This window comes from Myxine glutinosa, chromosome 6 (assembly GCF_964187855.1).
Source record: "Myxine glutinosa chromosome 6, kmMyxGlut1.1, whole genome shotgun sequence".
In the NCBI taxonomy this organism is placed as follows: domain Eukaryota; kingdom Metazoa; phylum Chordata; class Myxini; order Myxiniformes; family Myxinidae; genus Myxine; species Myxine glutinosa.
This window is the reverse complement of record NC_136266.1, coordinates 191207855-191230908: the sequence shown is the minus strand read 5'-3', so window position 1 is coordinate 191230908 and position 23054 is coordinate 191207855. Positions and strand designations below refer to the sequence as shown.

Sequence of the window (23054 nt, the reverse complement as noted above, 5' to 3'; positions counted from 1 at the left end):
GCAAAGGTTATGCGTCTAATTGCGTGAAACTATTAATGGTTTGAGAATAGTCTATCACCATCCTTTTCCGGTGATTTGGATTGGTTGTCACCAAAACCTGAGCCTGCCACTGTGACTTGCTCTGCTTGACAATTCCTTTGTTGAGAAGTTTCCTGGTATCCGATGCAACAAATTTCGCATCCTCTCGAGTAAGTCGTCGACTTCCCAGTGATTATTTTACAATCTGCAGTTAAATTGGCATAAATTGATTGTGGTTTGACAACTACTTCTGCCAGACTACAAACTGAAAAGGTAGGTTTAGTACCGCCAAAACGCATATTCAAGTCAGTATGCCGTGGCAAGAAAATTGTGACCTAATAGATAAGCACACAAGTCTCAGTACCATCAATTTTACTTTCTTGTATTTGGTTTCATTTGCTCCAAGTTCCACAACACAGTATCCCCTTATCTCTTGGTGTAAGGATAAATATATATATATATATATATATATATATATATATATAGTTCTCAGGAAACGTAGTTTATTTGACAATCGGGTCAGCACGGTGCCGTGGAGCAGTGATCACGACAAGGTGGACAACCCGTGTAGTTTAGTGGGAAGAAAGGGGTATCGTGCACCCCCCAGAAATCGACTTCTAATCGTCTCTATATCAGAAAAAAGGCATAGAAAACGATGATCTATGTTAACAAATTGTAAAAATGTCCCACGTATCATTTTTATGCAAATTAGGCCACGATTACTGGAAAATTAATTTTCACTACATCCCAGCCATTACTGCAGATAACTGAAAAAATAAGGTGTCTAGACCCATGTTTTGAGGGTCAAAGATTATAATAAAACTATTCTTGAAGTGACCACGTGTCCGTGGCATACTAGTATGCAAATTAGTGCCGCCATTACCCAAAAATCTTTTTTTGCCATATCTCGGCCAATATTGCACATAACTGCACAAGTAAGGTGTCTAGACCCATGTTTTAAGGGTCAAGGATCGTTAAAGGACCATTCCTGAAGTAACTTCGTGTGTCCTTGGCATGTAAACATGTAAATTCTAAAGTGCTGGCATTACCAAAAATTTGATTTTTCGCTGTATCTTAGCCAATATTGTAGATAAGTTAGGGGTTTTTCAGGGCAATGATTTCACAAATGGTGTTATTTTTGCGATCACAGGTCCACTATCAGATCAATCAATCATCGTCGCTTTCAATGAAATCAGTCAAACTCGTGTTCTTCTTCCTCCTCCTCCTTCTTCATGATCTTCAGTGTCCAGAAGATCAACCAGCGAGGTTGGTAGGGCAGGACCGCAGGACCACACCGGTTCCAACACGCCTTTGTCAGTCCTCATCCATCCCTGCCCCTCATCGTAGGGTTTTGGCTTTTCTACAATGGGTTCGTCAGCTCGCTTGTACAAGGCAACGTGGTGGTTCACACGCTGGATGTGCAGCTTCAGAGCAGACCGGCAGGGAGGAAGGCGAGCCAGGTCGACCTTAGACTTGGAAGTGAGTTTCTTGTCCTCCCCCACCATTTTGCGCAGCAGCTTGATACGGATGATGTCCACCGAAGACTCTCGACTCTGTCCGTACATCAGGCAGGTGAACTGTTCCAACTGCTTCAGCACCTGTGGCTTGATGTTCCAGTCATCACCGACTTGCCTGGAGGCCTTGTGAAACTTGGGGTTCTTCTCCAGCTTTTTCAGGGGCCCCACCTTCCCCTTGCCTTTGAAGGAACTGGTGCAGTCCTCTCCACTGAATACATAGAACCCAAGAAGAGTGCCGCAGTAGTCTTCTCCCAGGGATTCTGCGAGCTCAGAGGTTGAGTAGTTGTCGATGTTTCCCTGACCCCGTATCCAGGTATACAGTCAGCTTGATGGCGTGAGCGTGGTAGAGAAGAATCACAAAGATATCTGTTAGATAGGTTGATACTTCATGCAGTGCCTGAGCCAGGGCAGTTTACAACTCTAAACTAAAATCGTAGCTGTCAGTGGCCAAGCCTGTAGGAGGCTTGGAGGTAGGAGCTTTTCAGAACTGAGCTCCATGTCGTCAGCTGTTGGCGGCCATGGTAGCCCTTTGGACTCTCTGAAAGCCCGTAGAATATTACAATGAAGGAGAGCGACATCTTGGTACTTGTCTGCGCTTCCGAGAGTGTAAGCTCATGCAATAGTATTAGAAATGGTGATATTCGAGCTGTACACGAGCCAGAATGAAATTGCATCAACTTTGTCGTGATCGACCTTCGTGAATGAGACATGGTTCTTGATTGGGTCATTCTGTAGTCGTTTCAGTAGTTTCTCAGAGCGATAGTTCGAGTTCTCGTACCCATTCCGTTTCAGTTCTTCAACATAGAGCAAGCACAAGGAAGATAGCCGTAGGATCTCATTCTGCTGGACAACATGTTTGAATGTGCTCCAGTACCGAGACGAGTGCCTTGTTGTGGGCGGCTGACATGCGAGCATGCTCGGTATTAATTGCCCTTTCGGCTCTACGAATCCCGCGCTCGTAATTAGCGAATGCTGTGCGGAAAGCTCTCAAGCATGATGGATGGTGTTTGGCCTCGACAGCAAAGAGGTCTTTGTTTTTCACCTGTCGATGAAGTCGAACGAGACCCATTTTCTCGGCCGTGATTCGATTTGCTCCCATGCATTTTCTTTGTTCTTCCAAGATGAGAAGACTTCCACTCGCTCAGTTTAGCGATCACCATCTTTGATCTACTTTGTCACAGAAAATGCACTCTGGTGGGAAGATGGGTCCAGCGGAACCCGCTGAAGACTATTTACGAGGGGAGTGATGCCATTGCGAGGTTGATGCTTCTGGTTCTGAATCACCTCCCAGATGATTGAGGTTGCCAGCAAAGTGCTGATAACACTGACGGTGATACCCAACACTTTCCAGATCATCGGGGTGAGTTGTAGGAATCTGGTCGCACACTGATTGCGTACGATATGGGGACTCATGTGATTGATGGAGACGTTGGTCCCGGATCTTGTGAAGTTGCTGTAGTTTTTCACTTGCAGTTCCTTTGATTTTACTGAGGGGTGTAAAACTATCATGAACAGACATGGATAGCACATGAAGGATGCATGTAGGCGGGGAGTGTTTGGGGGCTGCAGGATCTGCACTCTGGTTACGTTTTCTTTTGGGCATGATTGCTTAATGTCCACTTATATCACCACTGCTTATCTGGAATGGGAAAGAGAATGGGAAAGAAGTTACATTGGTGAAAGTATTGCCCTAAAAAAACACTGAAAAAACCCTCTGTCAACTTATCTGCAATATTGGCTGAGATGCAGCTAAAAATCAAATTTTCGCTAATGTCGACACTGGAATTTACATATTTACATGCCAAGGACATGCATAGTTGCTTCAGGAATGGTCTTTTAATGATCCTCGACCCTCAAAACATGGGTCTGGACACCTTACCTGTGCAGTTATGTGCAATATTAGCTGATATGGCAAATAATTGATTTTTCGGTAATGGCGGCACTAATTTGCATACTAGTATGCCACGGACACATGTCGTCACCAAGAATAGTTTTATTGTGATCTTTGACCCTCAAAACATGGGTCTAGACACCTTATTTATTCAGTTATCTGCAGTAATGGCTGAGATATAGTGAAAATTAGATTTTCCGGTAATCGTGGCATAATTTGCATAAAAATGATACGTGGGACATTTTTACAATTTGTTAACATAGCTCATCGTTTTCTACGCATTTATTCTGATCTCGAGACATCGATTAGAAGTTGATTTCTGGGGTGTGCACGATACCCCTTTCTTCCCACTAAACTCATGGCTTCGCCGAGAAAACTCAAACAGATTCGTGATGTGCACGTATTTGTACATTTCAACATCAGGTAACACAATCGTAAAACCTTACCTTTTTGCAGATGGTTGAGTGAAGTAGAGAGAGAGACAAGGAGTTCTAGCTGTTTATGACCTTGCGAGATTTAAAATCCGACCGTTTACCCGAGAGAAGGGCTCCCACGAGCTTATCCCAACAAATGCTCGAGTGAATCCAAGTCTGCCTTGAGAACGCTGAGCGCGGCCGGAATTAATTGTCCTTTTGCCAGCGGGCGGTTCTGCACATTACCAGTTGCATTATTTAAAAAGGTCCCTGAAAGTTACGATTATAAAGGGATTTTACAACAAGTTAGAAAATTGTCAACGAGTAACTACTATGCAAATGAATATCAAGAGGATTAGTTTGAGAGTTAATATGGGCGAGGCCGACATATGTATATGTGCATTTTACAGTCACGTGAAAAAGTAAGTACACCCCATGTAAAGTTTTGGCTTTTTCAACATATTTCAACATACAGCTATTTGATCTTCATTTCAACAATATGGATAGATAAAGGTGATATTGTGGCGGACACAAAAGCCCACTGGCGTGGTGACATCATTCCACGCACCAAGTGGGCGGTGGCCACGCCCGAGGGGTAGGCGTGGCCTGAGGATACACGGGGCGCACAGCCCGGAGCGCGCTAGTGTTAGTGAGCTCCTGAAATAAAGACGCTTATAAGTTACCGCTTGTCTGCTTCCTCCTTGCTCGCAAGCAGCGCGTGTAACGCCGCGCTTTACTGGTGACCTCGACGTTGGATCTGCCGGAGCGATCCTTCCACACACGACGCCATTGCCATGGCCAACTTCATCAAACTTCCCGAATTTTGGGAGGCCCAGGCCGAAGTCTGGTTCGGCCAAGCCGAAGCCCAATTTCAGCTTCGGCGCCTCACCGGCGACGACACGCGCTACTGCCACGTCGCCTCCCTCGGGCCCGGCACGGCCGCTCGAGTTGTGTCCGTCCTTCGCCACCCACCGGACGGCCACAAGTACGAGGCACTCAAGCGGCTACTCCTAGCCACGTTCGGCCTCACGGACGACGCACGGGCCGACCGCCTCCTGGATCTCCCCGAGCTCGGCGACACGCGCCCGTCGGTCCGAATGGACCATATGCTGTCACTGTTGGGCGACGAAGCCCCCGGTTCTCTATTCCGGGCGCTTTTCCGTCGCCAACTTCCAGCGCAGGTTCGCCTCGCGTTGGCCGGGACCGTGCTAACGGAACCCCGAGCATTGGCAGCCGAGGCGGACAGGTACTTTGCGGCCGTCACGGACCTCGAGGCTGATGCTGCTGATGATGCTGATCCACAGCATCAGCTTACACAGCATACGCAGCATGCTGATACGCACCTCGTGACCGCCGCCACGCCCCGCCCACCGCCGCGGCGAAAACCGCCACCGCGGGGAAAACCGCCAACTCCACCGGCCTGGCGGAGCCAGCCGCGCTCCTCCAGCTCCACCACCTGGTGCTGGTTGCACACCAAGTTCGGCCACGAGGCTCGGCAGTGTCATCCGCCATGCTCATTCAACAGGTCGGGAAACGCCCGGGCCGGCGCTCAATAGTGGCGATGAGCGCCGGCCGTTCGAGCAGCCTGCTGTTCATAACGGACACCTTATCCGGGCGCCGTTACCTGTGCGACACGGGAGCGCAGGTGAGTGTCGTTCCCGCCGGTACGTCAGACAAGCACGCCGTGGGCGGGGGCCCCGCGCTGCTTGCCGCGAACGGGACGCCCATCCGTACGTATGGAAAACGCTGCCTCTCTCTGCGGTTCGGAGGGCAGGTTTTCCGATGGACGTTCATCACCGCCGACGTGCCCATGGCACTGCTTGGTGCAGACTTCCTGTGCGCTAATGGGCTCCTGGTCGACGTAAAGCGCAGACGTCTTGTCCAGGCCGAGACGTTCAGCTCGCTCGCTTGTGCGCTGCCCAGCTCGTCGAGCAGCTCAACGAGCGGCTTGCCAAGCGGCTTGCCGAACGGTTCGGTTCCGGCCACGTTGATCTGTACGCTTCTGGCAGCGGACACATTCACCCGCCTCCTCGCCGGCTTCCCGGCCCTCACGTGGCCCACCTTCTCGGGGGGGCCGTCAAGCACGGGGTGGCCCATCACATCCCCACCGTCGGGCCACCGGTCTACGCCCGGGCACGCCGCCTCGAGCCGACGATACGCACCTCGTGACCGGCGGACACAAAAGCCCACTGGCGTGGTGACATCATTCCACGCACCAAGTGGGCGGTGGCCACGCCCGAGGGGTAGGCGTGGCCTGAGGATACACGGGGCGCGCAGCCCGGAGCGCGCTAGTGTTAGTGAGCTCCTGAAATAAAGACGCTTATAAGTTACCGCTTGTCCGCTTCCTCCTTGCTCGCAAGCAGCGCGTGTAACGCCGCGCTTTACTGGTGACCTCGACGTTGGATCTGCCGGAGCGATCCTTCCACACACGACGCCATTGCCATGGCCAACTTCATCAAACTTCCCGAATTTTGGGAGGCCCAGGCCGAAGTCTGGTTCGGCCAAGCCGAAGCCCAATTTCAGCTTCGGCGCCTCACCGGCGACGACACGCGCTACTGCCACGTCGCCTCCCTCGGGCCCGGCACGGCCGCTCGAGTTGTGTCCGTCCTTCGCCACCCACCGGACGGCCACAAGTACGAGGCACTCAAGCGGCTACTCCTAGCCATGTTCGGCCTCACGGACGACGCACGGGCCGACCGCCTCCTGGATCTCCCCGAGCTCGGCGACACGCGCCCGTCGGTCCGAATGGACCATATGCTGTCACTGTTGGGCGACGAAGCCCCCGGTTCTCTATTCCGGGCGCTTTTCCGTCGCCAACTTCCAGCGCAGGTTCGCCTCGCGTTGGCCGGGACCGTGTTAACGGAACCCCGAGCATTGGCAGCCGAGGCGGACAGGTACTTTGCGGCCGTCACGGACCTCGAGGCTGATGCTGCTGATGATGCTGATCCACAGCATCAGCTTACACAGCATACGCAGCATGCTGATACGCACCTCGTGACCGCCGCCACGCCCCGCCCACCGCCGCGGCGAAAACCGCCACCGCGGGGAAAACCGCCAACTCCACCGGCCTGGCGGAGCCAGCCGCGCTCCTCCAGCTCCACCACCTGGTGCTGGTTGCACACCAAGTTCGGCCACGAGGCTCGGCAGTGTCATCCGCCATGCTCATTCAACAGGTCGGGAAACGCCCGGGCCGGCGCTCAATAGTGGCGATGAGCGCCGGCCGTTCGAGCAGCCTGCTGTTCATAACGGACACCTTATCCGCGTGCCGTTACCTGTGCGACACGGGAGCGCAGGTGAGTGTCGTTCCCGCCGGTACGTCAGACAAGCACGCCGTGGGCGGGGGCCCCGCGCTGCTTGCCGCGAACGGGACGCCCATCCGTACGTATGGAAAACGCTGCCTCTCTCTGCGGTTCGGAGGGCAGGTTTTCCGATGGACGTTCATCACCGCCGACGTGCCCATGGCACTGCTTGGTGCAGACTTCCTGTGCGCTAATGGGCTCCTGGTCGACGTAAAGCGCAGACGTCTTGTCCAGGCCGAGACGTTCAGCTCGCTCACTTGTGCGCTGCCCAGCTCGTCGAGCAGCTCAACGAGCGGCTTGCCAAGCGGCTTGCCGAACGGTTCGGTTCCGGCCACGTTGATCTGTACGCTTCCGGCAGCGGGCGCATTCACCCGCCTCCTCGCCGGCTTCCCGGCCCTCACGTGGCCCACCTTCTCGGGGGGGCCGTCAAGCACGGGGTGGCCCATCACATCCCCACCGTCGGGCCACCGGTCTACGCCCGGGCACGCCGCCTCGAGCCGACGAAGCTGGAGGTGGCAAAAGCGGAGTTCGCTATCCTGGAGCGACTCGGCATCGTTCGGCGCTCAGAGTGCTTGGGCGTCACCGCTACACATCGTGCCGAAGCCCGGCGGGGGATGGCGACCGTGCGGGGACTATCGCCGTCTCAATGACGCCACCACCCCCGACCGCTACCCCGTCCCCCACATTCAGGACTTTTCCGCCCGTTTGGCGGGCATGTCCTTCTCAAAGGTGGACCTCATACGCGGCTACCATCAGGTCCCCGTCAGGCCGGAGGACGTCCCGAAGACGGCGGTCATCACGCCATTCGGACTCTTCGAGTTCCTGCGGATGCCCTTCGGTCTGAAGAATGCGCTCAGGCATTCCAGCGAATGATGGACAGCGTCCTGCGCGACTTGGATTTTGTCTCCGTCTACCTGGACGATATCCTTGCCGCCAGCGCGTCCCGCGAAGAGCACCTATGCCACCTCCGCACGCTCCTCGAACGCCTGGGCCAGCATGGCCTGATTGTGAACCCCGCAAAGTGCCGGTTCGGCGTCGCCGTAATCGATTTTCTGGGGCACCGTGTCACCAGGCACGGAGCCGTCCCCCTGCCGGCCAAGGTGGAGGCGGTGAAGGGGTTTCCGCGCCCCCGCACGATCAGAGGGCTGCAGGAGTTCCTGGGCATGGTGAACTTTTACCATCGGTTCCTGCCCCGTATCGCCCAGCTCCTGCGCCCCCTGCACGAAGCTCTCCGAGGTAAGCCGGGCAAAGGCGATGTTACCTGGACCGAGCAGATGGACACGGCGTTCACGGGCGCGAAGCTCGCCTTGGCTAACGCCACCATGCTCGCGCACCCGGCGCCCGATGCACCAATCGCCCTCACCACCGACACCCGGACTACGCGGTGGGCGCGGTGCACGAGCAATGGGTGCGTGGAGCTTGGCAACCGCTGGCGTTCTTCAGCCGGCAGCTTCTCCCGCCCGAACGCCGTTACAGTACCTTCGACCGCGAGTTGCTCGAGCTTCACTTGGCAGTCAGGCACTTCTGCCATCTGCTCGAGGGCCGTGCGTTCACGGCCTTCGTCAACCACAAGCCGCTGATCTTCGCGATGGGCAAGGTCACCGAGCCGTGGTTGGCCCGGCAGCAGCGTCACCTCTCGGCCGTGTCCGAGTACACGACGGACATCCGTCGCGGGGAAGGACAACCCGGTGGCGGATTGCCTTTCCCGGGCCGTCGCCCACGCAGTCCACCTCGGCATCGACTATGCCCGGATGGCAGCGGACCAGGCTGCTGACCCCGACGTCCAGGCCTTGCGGACCGCCGTCACGGGCCTCCGTGTCACCGAGGTGCCGTTCGACGGCGCGGGCGCAGCCCTCTTGTGTGACGTCTCCCTCGGGCGGCCTCGCCCCATCGTGCCCGTGGGCTTGGCAGCACCAGGTGTTTGACGTCATCCACGGCCTGTCCCACCCGGGCGCGAGGGCCTCCCAAAGGTTGATCGCCGACAAGTTCGTCTGGCATGGCCTCCGGAAGGCCGTCCGTGGCTGGGCCAGGACGTGCCTCGCGTGCCAGCGCGCCAAGGTGCACCGGCACACCCAGTCCCCATTGGCCCCATTCACGGTGCCTGAACGCCGGTTTGACCACGTCCACGTGGACCTGGTGGGACCTCTGCCCCCCTCGCGGGGTTTCACCCACGTCCTCACCATGGTGGACCGCTCCACCCGGTGGCCGGAGGCCGTGCCCTTGGCGTTGACGACGGCGGCGGACGTCGCGCAGTCTTTCACCGCCACCTGGGTCGCCCGGTTCGGCGCCCCTTCCGACATCTCGTCCAACCGTGGCCCCCAGTTCACCTCGGAGCTCTGGGGGGCGGTCGCGCAGGGGCTCGGGGTCCGGCTGCACCGAACCACGGCCTACCACCCCCAGGCTAACGGCCTGTGTGAGCGATTTCACCACTCATTGAAGGCCGCGCTCCGGGCCACCCTCCGCGACGGCGGCTGGGTCGACAGGCTCCCCTGGGTCCTGCTGGGCCTCCGGACGGCGCCCAAGGAGGACCTGCGCGCATCCGCGGTGGAGTTGGTCTTCGGGCAACCGCTGCGGGTGCCGGGCGAGTTCCTCCCCGACTCCACGGCTCCATGGTCCGCGGCACAGCAGCGCTCCGCTCTGCAAGAGACCACCCAGAGGTTCGCCCCGGTGCCAACGGCATGCCACGGGCACCCACCGACGCACGTCACCCCGGAGCTTCGCACGGCGGAGTACGTCTTCGTCCGCTACGATGCCCACCGGACACCACTGCAGCCCCCGTACGACGGGCCTTTCCGCGTGCTGGAGACCGGGGCGAAGCACTTCACCCTGGACATCGGCTGTACTCCTGACCGCGTTTCTGTAGACCGCCTCAAGCCGGCCCACCTCGACGTGGACCATCCACCGCCAGTGGCCCGACCCCCGCGTCGGGGCCGCCCCCCTGCGGGCGGACCCCCGGCACCGCTCAGCCACGCCGCCCCCCGGTCCTGCACCCATCCCAGGGACAGCCAGGGGCATCCCACCTGGCATCCCTGCACCCCGGACGCCGCCGATCGCCAGGGGGTGCTTTGGCCGGGTCAACCGTCCGCCCCGCAAACTGGCCCTCCAGGTGCGTGGGAATTCTGGGGGTGCGGATGTGGCGGACACAAAAGCCCACTGGCGTGGTGACATCGTTCCGCGCACCAAGTGGGCGGTGGCCACGCCCGAGGGGTAGGCGTGGCCTGAGGATATACACGGGGCGCGCAGCCCGGAGCGAGCTAGTGTTGGTGAGCTCCTGAAATAAAGACGCTTATAAGTTACCGCTTGTCCGCTTTCTCCTTGCTCGCAAGCAGCGCGCGTAACGCCGCGCTTTAATATAATCTATCTATAATTCCAGCAATCTCTGTGTGTCTGTCTGTGTGTCTGTGTGTCTGTGACCGCTGTTTCTCGACAACCACGGGTCCGATATACTTGAAACTTGCCAGGTATATTGCTGGGGACCCGAGGATGTGCCTTTTCAAGGTTTGTAATTAATCGGACAAGTACCTACCGAGCTATGTCCAAAAAACGCTTCAACCAATCAGAGAGCAGCGAGCTATCACGTGTGCCGAACCGTTAATGCAATGCAAGCGTTAATGCGTTAATGCAAGGCTTTTCTTTTTTTCCCTCTTCTCTTTCTACTTTTCCTTGCGATTAAATTGCAAACAGCCAAAATACGTTGGCGCTAATTGAATAATTGGCCATTAACACTAAAATAATCGTAACTGCGATATGCCAACTTCCGGACAGTGCAGCCTTCCATGTTGTTGTTGTTTGCAGCAGCTGTTTGCAGCAAGGCAAGGCTTTTCTTTTTTTCCCTCTTCTCTTTCTACTTTTCCTTGCGATTAAATTGCAAAAAGCCAAAATACGTTGGCGATAATTGAATAAATGGGCATTAATAGATAGATAGATAGATATGCGATATGCGAACTTCCGGACAGTGTGCGCGTTACGAGCTGACCGCCATTACGGTACGTAATTCGATTTCTTATGCGCATTATTTCTCCCAATTCAGTCAGAGCGAAGGGCGGAAGCGAAGAGCGTTGTTATTTTTTGTTTACGGGCGTACGGGCGGGGTAGAGCGTACGGGTAGCGTTTTTTTTTTTTTTTTGGCAAGGAACGGGCACCCACGTACGGGCAATGCCCTAGTCTATCTATAATTCCAGTAATCTCTGTCTGTACGTTTGTCTGTGACCGCTGTTTCTCGACAACCACGGGTCCGATATACTTTTAACTTGCCAGGTATATTGCTGGGGACCCGAGGATGTGCCTTTTCAAGGTTTCATATTAATCGGACAATTACTTACCGAGCTATGTCCAAAAAACGATTCAACCAATCAGAGAGCAGCGAACGATCGCGTGTGCCGGCGTTGCGAATGGACCAAACCATTCCATGTAAATAGAGGGGGGGGGTTCTGTGGTCGTTGCGAATGGACGAAACCATTTCATGTAAATAGAGGGGGGGGGATTGTCACTGTACTCGCAAGCCGTTCGCCGTTCGCTTTGGCGTTGCGAATGGACCAAACCATTTCATGTAAATAGAGGGGGGGGATATAATTTTAGATAGATATATAGTACGGGCATATATATAGTACGGGCATGCCCTAGTATGACAAATATCATGAAACATTTACATTTTGTAGTCCATTGTATAATTTAAATAAACATAAATGCAAATTTCGCATGTGGAAAAAGTAAGTACACCCTTGGCTCTAATAGGTGGTATTGCCCCCTTTGGCAGAAACAACCTCAAGTAGGTGTTTCTTATAACTGTCTACCAGTCTCTGACATCGACTGGGAGAAATTTTTGCCCACTCCATGCAGAATTCTTTCAGCTGTGCGATGTTTGAGAGGTTTCTTGCATGCACAGCTCGTTTCAAATCCCCCCACAACATCTCGATGGGATTTAGATCCGGCCTTTGACTTGGCCATTCCAGAACCCTCCATTTCTTTCTTTTCAGCCATTCCTTGGTGGATTTACTGGTATGTTTAGGGTCATTGTCATGTTGCAAGGTCCACCTTCGGTTGAGCTTCAACTTCTGACAGATGGCCTCACATTATCCTCAAGCACCCTCTGGTACAATGAAGAATTCATAGTGGATTCGATGATGGTGAGCTGCCCAGGCCCTGATGCAGCAAAGCTGCCCCAAACCATAATATTTCCACCACCATGCTTTACAGTTGGTATCAGGTTCTTGTGGTCAAATGCTGTCTTTGGTTTTCGCCAAGCATGTCTTCTGGTACTGTGGCCAAATAGCTCTACCTTTGACTCATCTGTCCAGAGCACATTGTTCCAAAAGTGCTGGTCTTTGCCTTGGTCTTCATTTGCAAACTTTAGTCTTGCCGTGATGTTCTTTCTGGACAGCAAAGGTTTCCTCCTGGCACACCTCCCATGCAGATAAAATTTGTGCAGCCTCTTTCTAATGGTGGACTCATGCACTTTGACATCAACAGTGGTAAGAGCTACTTGTAGGTCCCGTGATGACACTGGGGTTCTTAGAGACTTCTTTCAGCATCTTGAGGTCTGCTCTCGGGCTGAACTTGCTGGGGTGGCCTGGCCTGAACAAAATGGCAGTTGTTTTGGAATCTTCTCCACTTGAAGATGATCTTCTGGACAGTCGAATGATTGATTTCAAATTGTTTGGAGATCTTTTTAAATCCCTTCCCAGACTCGTATGCATCTATAACCTTCTTTCTGAAGGCCTCAGCGAGCTCTTTTGATCTAGGCATGGTGACGCCGCACACTTCAACAACAAAGCAAACCAAACTAAATGTCTGAGGTTTAAATAAGACAGGTTCCTCCAAGATCCTCTTTGATGATGTTCTAATCATTTGCACCTGAGATGGTGCACCTGATTCTAATTTTAGGTATTTGAAGTAATGATAAATGTCGGGGTGTACTTACTTTTTCCACATGCGAAATTTGCATTTATGTTTATTTAAATTATTCAATGGACTACCAAATGTAAATGTTTCATGATATTTGTTGTATTATATCACCTTTATCTGGCAATATTGTTGAAATGAAGATCAAATAGCTGTATGTTGAAATATGTTGAAAAAGTCAACTTTACATGGTGTACTTACTTTTTCACGTGACTGTATATGTATATATATGGAGCCAATATTGTTGAATTTCCTGTTGCGAGCAACGTATGATGTGCTTCTGTCACCAGTAAACTTGAGATTGTGGGGAATGTGGGGGTTGTTGCAGGAGGAGAGATGTTATTTGTGTGGAGGCGTGGGAACGGTGCAGCATGCACTGAGTGCATGTTCAGTAGCATTGGCAGCAGGACAACACAGTTGGCGACATGATCAGGTGCTGGCGGTGGTGGTGCAGATGGTGCAACAAGAGGTGCTGAGGTCGAGAGAGAGAAGAATGGAGAAGGAGACTGATGGGGGAGAGGTGTGGTTTGTCAAGGAGGGCCAAGTGGTAAGAGCTGGAAAGAAGAAGAGGAGGAGGAGGAGGTGGAGGACAGGGACAGCAAGAGGGCTGTCAGATGCTTGTGATTGGCAGGTGTTGGCAAACCCAAAGCCACAATTGGTATTTCCAGAAGAGATCTGTGTGACAAGGTTGCGGCCTGACATTGTCATTTGGTCAGTTGCAACAAGACAGGTCATCTTCGGAGAATTGTCTGTACCTTGGGAAGAGAACATGGAGGAGGTGCACGAGAGGAAGAGGAAGTACAGTGAGCTGGAGGCAGAGTGCCGGGAGAAGGGTTGGCGAGTTTTATGTCAGCCATTTGAGGTGGGTTGTAGAGGGTATATTGGAAATTCCTTTTCTGCATTTCTTGCTTGGCTGGGAGTGTGTGGGACAGAGGAGGATGTGTGACGAGGTGGCCCAGGTTGCCTTGAAAGGCTCATTTTGGATTTGGAGGACGTTTATGGAGGCATGTCGAACGGTGTAGGTTGAGGTTACGGAATAGAAATTGGTGTGTGTGTGTGTGTGTGTGTGTGTGTGTGTGTGTGTGTGTGTGTGTGTGTGTGTGTGTGTGTGTGTGTGTGTGTGTGTGTGTGTGTGTGTGTGTGTGTGTGTGTGTGTGTGTGTGTGTGCGTGTGTCGTGTGTCGTGTGTCGTGTGTCGTGTGTCGTGTGTCGTGTGTCGTGTGTCGTGTGGTTTTGTATGAATGGTTTTGCATGTTTGCATGAGTGGTGCATGTTGGTAAGGGTAGGTGGTTGGTTGTGTGGTTTATTTTTTGTTTTTTATTTTTTGTTACTATTATTATTTCTTATTTTGTGTATGTGGGTGAGGGTGTTTTTACATGAATTAATTTTTGTGTGTGTGTGTATGAATGATCTGGTGTGTTTTGTTGGTGAGTGGTGAAGGGTATAAAGGTGGGTGTTTGAGTGTCCCACCATGTTTGTTTGGTGCTCAGGATTCTGGATGTGGGGGTGTTGCTGTTAGGGTTGTGGACCCGGTCAGTGTGGCACACTTGTGACCAGGTGTGTGTGTGTGCTCATTTCCCCGTGGGGTGGATCGTCCAAGCAGTACTCGCGTAGTTACCAGAGCTCCCTGTATCGATCAGGGCATCGGCGATTATCATTCACCGTAATCTTGACTATAGCTTTAGCTAGGTGAAGTAGCAGAGCATAGTGGCTTCCAACTGCATACCAGACATAGTGGGTCTGACAGTCTTGCAGCTCGACATACCTTGGCATAGTCTCCTTTCTTCCCACAGTTATTACATATCGCATTGCGAGCCGGGCATTGGATCTGTGGATGTCTCCGATATCTGCAGAACTAACTTTTGGCAGTAGCAGCCAATGTGGTCATCATTAACTTGGGGTTTGACTGCTCTGTGCTCTGTGGTCGATGGTTTATAATCGGCTGTTGGATCTGATTCCTGGAATGGTGGTCGTGTCGCAGAGACATTGATTGGGGAATCCTTGAAGTGAGTGTCTGCATCTCCCCTTGTTGTCCCTCTGAATTTGAAGTGTTCATGGGTAGACACGATTGCCCATAAGAGTCAGAACACGTCTGAGCAAGTTGCAAAGTATGTGCCTGTTTGTACACATGAGGATTCAGTCATTTTCCAATAGGCACTGCCTGAAGATTCAGTCATTTTCCAATAGGCACTGCCATATGAGTCGATTGCAGACCAGTTATAAAAGCATCACACATGAAATAATCTTCAAGTTCCTGCAATGTACCAATTTGAAAGTTGCAATACCTACTCAAATGCCTAAATGCTTGCACAAATTGCTCCAATCTCTCCCGGTTCTTGATGGCGGGTAGCTAACAGATGGCGAGCATATATCGTTCCGTCTGGCTTTACGTACAATTCCTCGAGAGCTGCACAAGCGTCAGTGTAGGTTGTGCAGTGGGTGAAATATCGATAGCCGGACGTAGACGCGAATAATGAGCACATTGAGCTTGTCCGCCTCAATATCTTGGCAATCATCTTTGACCAAACCCTCTCCTTCGACAAATACACTACAAAGATCACAAAGACAGCCTTCTTTCACCTGAAAAACATCGCCCGTCTCCGTCCATCCCTCTCCTCCACGGCTGCAGAAACCCTCATCCATGCCTTCATCACCTCCCGTCTTGACTACTGCAACAGCCTCCTCTATGGTTCACCCTCAATAATCACCAATAAACTCCAATACATTCAGAACTCCGCTGCCCATCTACTCACCCATTCCCGGACCCGTGACCACATCACCCCCGTCCTTTACAAGCTTCACTGGCTCCCCATCCCCCAGAGAATCCAGTACAAAATCCTCCTCGACCTACAAAGCCCTCCATAACCTGGCCCCATCCTACCTTACTGACCTCTCCAGACACACTCCCACCCGCAACCTCCGCTCTGCTGGTACCAACCTCCTGCCCCCCCCCCCCATGCGGACCAAATTCAGATCCTGGGGGGACAGGGCCTTCTCCATTGCTGCTCCCACCCTCTGGAACTCACTACCTCACACCATCAGAGACTCCTCCTCACTCACCACATTCAAAACATCACTCAAGACCCACCTGTTCAACACTGCATTCAACATTTAACCCACAGCATTTAACCCCTGACTATCTCTTCTCCTTCTCCTTCCTTTTGCTTTGATTATTTACCTATTGATTTTTGTCTTTTTGCACTTGTTTTTTTGTACTCTGTCAAAGCGCCTTTGGGCTTATTGAAAAGCGCTATATAAAATAAATGTATTATTATTATTATTATTATCTTCATCAGACTCCTAAGCCCGGAGATATAGTGTTAAGACACAGATCCAGTGGACTCACTCCTCTCCGGTGGTTCCAGTGTTCAGGTCTATGTCAAACTCCTCTAACTTGAGCATTTTGTCCATGGTGATCAGATTCAAGTATAATAAATTGAAATGAATAGAGAAGTAACTTTTGATCAATGATCGGTTTTTAGCCGCGTCGCAGACGCTGCTATATAGTGCCCTCTGCTGTTGTTGTTGTTGTTCTTCTTGTTCTTCTTCTTGCAGAGAAGACAAAACCTCAAAGCTCCACCCATTCTGGGAACCATAGCTCCACCCATTGTGGGAGAGGCTTCATATAAACAAATATCCACCATTTTATTAACTCGCATAGCTTTGAGGCCTGTTTTGTAGGCCCGTGGTGTCTTCTTCCTCTCACAGTTTTATTTCAAATCAAATTCGATATATCATTTCATTTTTCATAGTCGCTAACATAGTTTTAGACTCTGTTGAAAAAAAAAACGGGAAGAAAATCCGATGAAAGTTGCCCTTTATAGAACGAAATGAATTCTCAAAGGCCTGTAACTTCAAGTCCATTGAGATTTTTTTTTTTTAAATCGCGGCATGGTCAGTCATACACCGCCCGAAATAACAGACGGGAAAATGCCGAGATATATTAAAAATTCGTCACCACACATGGGAAATTGCCGAGATATATTTTCACTTTGCACAAAAATAACATCAAGTAATCGAATCAATAGGAATGTCCTGTGCCTATAACATCGACGTTATAGGCACAGCTGCATCTAGGCATTGTGTAACATCGACGCGGCCTTTGTTTTAATTAAAACTTTTTGTACTTGTTTTTTCTTGAATCAAAGCAGGGTTTATTAAAAAAACACATACAAATACAAGCAGGAGTATATAACCACCTTTAGAGGCCATTTTTCCCCGCAAGCAGGGGTTGGCCTTTTTCGGGAACCGTGGTTGTTGTTGTTGTTTTTTGGTCCCCTTTTTGAAGCAATGTTTTACGGCCGGATGCCCTTCCTGACGCCAACCCTTTTTGCCGCCTTTAACGACAAACAGGGAATTACCAGTGAACTGGTACTCAATTAGCCGACCTCGGAAGGATGACAGGCTGAGTCAACCCCCCTGGCGTTAATTCAGCGATCGACCGGGATTCGAACCCAGGATCCTAGGATCCTAAGCCGGCACCCTAGCCGCTAGCCCAACACCAGGATCAAGCAGGAGTATATTGTAGCAAATCTATTACAATTAATACGCAAGGTTATACAAACGATACATCTTGCAAAGAAACTCCCTCTTACCAACATGAATCTTTGGCTCACAACATACCAAGGTCGCACCGTCAATTTGTGTGGGTGTCACTTAAATAGCCTCGAGCCCCACACGAACGATGCCAACAGTCCTTCATAATCGCCACACAAGCAAAACCAAAATTGATCCCAATACAACAGGTGCACAGCAAGGTTCTGTTCTGCCAGGATGTGTGGATGACCTATCATTCCATGCACTGAGCGGTTGTGACATAACATAATTTGTAGCAGGTCACTCAAAGAAGACTATCCAGATGTTTTTTGGAGATCACCATATGCTACTCATTGGTCTGGGCACAGGATATCGAACGCAGGAAAATGTTGTTGCGGCAGAAACATTGCTCTGCCAAGTATGCAATGTTCCAAGTCACATGTATACAGCCAACCAGGCGTGTTGCCTACTGTTCTCCAAAACCAGTTAAACGGAAGTGCTACCTACTATGTGTGATGCCATTAAGTTTCACATGACATGCACATGATCAGTTTGTTACAGGTAGCATGTAAACCTGTATTACCCTGTATTAACCTGTTTCATGCTCTTTGTTGGTGACTAAACAGTCTCCCCTACCAGGTTTTCTGGTGGAGGATGTCGGGATATGGACACTCGGCAAGATTAAAAATAAAACCTGTCAAAGGGCAGAGAAAGCTCCTCGTGGCCCAACGACAATCTATATCAGGTCCCCCAACTGTCTGTGGACATCCTCCTGCAGTTGGGTTACCTCGTTTTAGGAGATTGTTGGCAGAGTTTGCACCCCTGCCAATGTAAAATATTTCATTCTGCAACAAGTGCAACATGTACAAATAAAATTTAAGAAAAACCCACCCTGTGGAGTACCTCCTATGCAGCGTGAGGAAGTTCACCTGATGGGATTGGGGCAAAGACTTTGTGATCCCATTATTTGATGATAGGAGGGAAACCATGGGGAAACCTTGCTGGTTCGGGTTGTGGTGGTGCTGGGGTGTCCACCAGACGTTTCTCCTTGGGTTAACCTGAGGCGGTCCTTTTGGGTGGGTGCCTGGAATGTCCTCACTGAGCGTGATCACCTATCTTTGTTGTCGTCTGAGTTCCAGTGTTTGAACATTAGTATTGCATCCCTTTGAGGTTTGGAGGCTGGATAGTGGTGAGATCATGGTGGGTATTGGAGATCATGGTGGGTATTACACCTACAACTGGTGTGGTCGCTCTGATGGATACCATGCCTAAGGAATTGCTGTGGCTGTGCAATAAGCTGACTTGCACAATAATTATTGAGGTATCACCAGTTATGGAGCATATTGAGACTGAATTTGTCACCGTGTCATGTCCTTGGACTCTGCATATGCTCCGACTGAGGCGAGTGATCTCGCTGTGAAGGAGACGTTCTATGACGTGGTCGAGTCGGTGGTTTATTGGTGCACCGAGCGAGATATTCTAATCTTGAGGGATTTCAATGCATCGGTTGGTACTGATAGGGATGGTTATGAGACGTGTTGATCCCCATGGGTCTGGAACTGCACCAGAATCATTCCAAGTTCCTTGACCTCGCAAGAAGTGCATTTAGGGTGGTGGCTTCAAGGTTTCAGCACCCTTGAAGTTATGGAGCACCCTCATCTCAGCACCCTCATCGCTGTACTTGGTACTGCAATGCTGGTCGTGTGGCAAAGGAGATTGACAGTGTGCTCATTGTCACTGGATAATTCTCCAGAACTGTGGGGTCTATGGGAGTACTCGGTTCCTCAATACTGACCACAGGCTTGTTGTAAAAAGTCTGAAGCTGCAGCTCAAATGTGGGAGAATGGTACCACCCCAGCCTCGGCTTGATGTTGGCAAGCTCAAGGATGAGTGTAGCTGAGAAGTGTGTGATCAGATTGAGTAGGGATCTGGGGGAGGGGGGAGGGGGGTGGGGGGGGGGGGGGGGTTGGGTGTTTTGGGGGATCCTGAAGAGTTGTTGAGTGACCAAGACTACAATTCTTCATTTTGCTGGTGGTTTTCTTGGAACCCACCTTTAAGTGAAGAAACCTTGTCCCCCAAGGGACACTGAATAGCATTGACCAGAGTTGCAGAGTCGGGCTTTGTCAGACCTGAGCTGTTCAGGGAGCTGAGACATAAAACAAAGTTTGTTGAGGGTGGACAAGGAGGTATATGTGCAAGAAATCTGAAAGGGTCGACCATCACCTGTTTGTGATTCTGGGCCTGCTTGCAGAGGAATCTGCTTTACATTCCTCAAAGCCTATCCCTCAGTGTACCGCAGTTAGTGGAGGGTTGTGAGCTCTTGACACAGGATTCTGAAGTGAAGGCCTGCTGGGCCTGTTGCTTTGAGTGGCTGTACTCGGCTGATCCACCAGCTGTTGAGTTGGAACTCGGGTGTTACTTTCCCGATTGCTGACCCTTCAACTGTGAACCGTCTTCATTTGTGGAAACGTAGGCTGTGGTGAACCGTTTCTAAAGGGGGTAAAATCCTGGGATTTGTGGCATATATTCTGAGCTTTAGGCTTGTCCCTCTCTCAAAAGGGAAGGGTGATCACCAGGACTGCAACAACTTCACCAGGGAGTGATGCTGCTCTGTTCCAGGCAAGGTCTTTGCTCAGATCATTCACGATAGGGTTCACCACCATCTTCTTGAGAACCACCACATAGAGCAGTTGGGCTTTACACCAAAGTAGGTAACGATTGACCGTATCCTTGCTATTCAGGTCCTTAACCAGACAGAGGTGAGTTTTAGCAGGGGATGCTTGTCGTCTGTTGGCTGCAAAGCATTTGACTCTGTGAATCTGGATGCCCTCTGGCAGAATCTTTGGCTTTGTGGGGTACCACCAAATCTTATCAATCTGGTTTCTGAACTGTACTCTGGTACTGAGTGCTGTGAAGTGGTGGTTCCATTTGACTTATTTTCAGTTACTGGAATTTCAGGGGTGTACAGACCAAACTGGAGGATGTCAGAAATCTAGCTGTGGTGCATTGTTTGGGAATGTCAAGATCTGACATTCATTTTGCAGATGGAGTCTTCCTTGTGGAGAAGCTGGATATCCTTATAGGGGCCCTTCAGGCACATAATGAGTCGTCGGAGCCACCAGGATTGAGTCTCGAGTCAAATAAGATCCAGGCTTGCGTTGACATCTTGGATGTTGCTGGCTTGTCTTTACTTGTTTTTTGCAGGAATGTTGAAGTCAGAGATTCACTTGGCAGTAATATTCATGTCTCTGCATGTTATGAGCCAGAGGTTGATAGAAGCTTGTAGGGCATGAGGAAGGATTCATGTATTCACTGGATCATGTGGTGTGGTGCTATCCGTACCTATGCAGGAGGACGAAAATCTGAGCATTTAAGTCCTTCTTGCTTCCAGTCTCGCTCTATTTGGATGTGAGACTTTTATTCTGACCAAGCATTTTAGACAGACTTAATCCTTGTTGCCAGGTCTCTGGAGAATCCTTGGTTATGATTGGTCAGACTTTGTATCCAATGATTGTTTGCTGAGACTCAGATGATATTTGTTACCTGTACAGTCCTCAAGTGTCAGCTGTGGCTGTACGGACATTTGGCAATTTTCCTGATGCTGACCCTGCTCTCCAGATTCTCAGCGAGGGAGCCTCCTGAGTGGAGTGGCCAACAGGATTATCACATGCCTCATGGTTGCAGCAGGATGATTGTCATCTCAAGATGGGGATGGGTCGGGCATCTACCCAGGGGATGGCCAGGCAGAGATCCCTGGTGTACTGGCAGAAAGGATGTGGTGACTTGCTGCTCTGAGGCATGCCTGCATACCTGACCTTGCCCTATCAGTTTGGTCTGGAAGCAAGAAAAGCGTGCGGAACCCAAGCTTTTGTCACCGACTGATAATGGAATGAAGTGTGATTGGGGACATACCCCCCTCACACCCTTCCCCTCACCCCAATCCTCTTCCACAGATCTCCCGATGTCCCTGTACCCCACTTGTTTCCCTCTCCCCCCTCTTATCCCCCACTCCCTTTATTATATTATATCTGTTAGCTCTTATACGAGCCTCAACCTGGTATACAAAAAAATATTGCACCCAAAAATGCCCCGGTCGGTGTCTGAATTTTTGAAATGTCCACGTGTTTATTTTCACCCGATTGTTCTTCTCCCCCCCCCCCCCCCCTCACTGCCCCCCCAAGTGCGCATGTTTGGCACAGAGGATCGCCGTGGTCACCGTCATGTGGCACCACAAAACGATCTGTACGAGTACGTCATCTTCCGTGCTACTGACATTAAAGAGGTCACAGTGCAAGAAGGCTCCAGTGGCTCAATGTTCCATTCTGACCCAGCCATTGTTCATGTATGTGTCCTTCCATTGTCTATCTTATTGTTGGAATGATGAGTGTGAATGCTGATAAGTACAACTTGCTGCTCATTTTAGCAGAAAGCTCAAGCAAATGTCAATTTAAAGCCTCTAGGTTTAGCTACAATGGTGCATCAATAGGCAATCCTACTATCTTATTGTAATAGAGCAAATGTATATATGCTTTTGTTTGTATATTTGTGACCATACGTCTTCTTCAAATTAAAATAACACCCAAAAACCCATGAACTCTTAATTATATAATGTTGGAATATGCACCTTTTGACCTTTTGGACTGCTGAGACACTTCAGACCTTTGACGACCCTTTGTCCCTCAAGACCCTTAAGACCATACCAAGACCCCTAAAGACCAAAAATAGTCATGACCCTGGGGTTAAGACCCCTCGGTTTTGGTGGTCCAGAATAATATGAGAAAAAAATTGTAACTTTTTAATGTTCTCACCATCCATAATTGTTCCTTTGGTCATAAAAAACACTGGAGTTTTAGGGATCTATTTTAATATTTAGAGGTAGCTCAACTAACTTGAAATTTCAGTATATATATATAGTCTATACACTATACAGGTGAAATTGGTATATAACGCAATACACAAATTACACATACAGTACATACAAATTCTAAACACATCTACCAGCTGGTTATTCAGGCTTTTCCAGTTAGGATCTTCTTGTTGCTGTCAGGGAATGTTTTCCTGTGTCCTGCACAACCTGCAGCAGGAACTGAAATTGATCATCATGTGTCAGCAGTCCACTGAACTCGTGAATTAGTGCAACTCCTCGTTCCGCATGGTCATTTACCACTTTCATGGCCTTCACAGTCTCACACGCTGCTTTAAAATCGTCTCGGTCTTCCCAAATCTCTGGGTCTGCTTCCAGAAAACTGTCAGGAAGGTCCATCTTTTCAAAAAGCATGTGGGATTTCTGTGTAACAGTCTTCCAAACCACTTTCCTGAATATTTCCCAGATCAACTTGGATGTGCTTCGGAGGATCTTCTTGTCCATTCTCCAGTGCGGGGATCATTTGTTGTTTCACTGCTGCAGGCACATTCTTGTCAAAAAATGCAAGACCAATCAGGTCCTCTGATAAGTACCACAGATGGCCTGCTAGTTTCAT

At 50.6% G+C, this 23054-nt stretch overlaps 1 protein-coding gene across 4 annotated transcripts in view; it reads left to right on the top strand.

Annotated features, from left to right (window-relative positions):
• LOC137429322 (protein LSM14 homolog B) overlaps nucleotides 1–23054 on the top strand; it is a 130252-nt gene that overhangs the window by 10896 nt on the left and 96302 nt on the right. For all 4 annotated transcript variants that reach the window (XM_068119277.2, XM_078779502.1, XM_068119276.2 and 1 more), the window contains exon 2: nucleotides 21756–21916. In XM_068119277.2, coding sequence (XP_067975378.2) covers nucleotides 21756–21916 — 161 coding nt within the window. The remainder of the gene's footprint in view (nucleotides 1–21755; nucleotides 21917–23054) is intronic.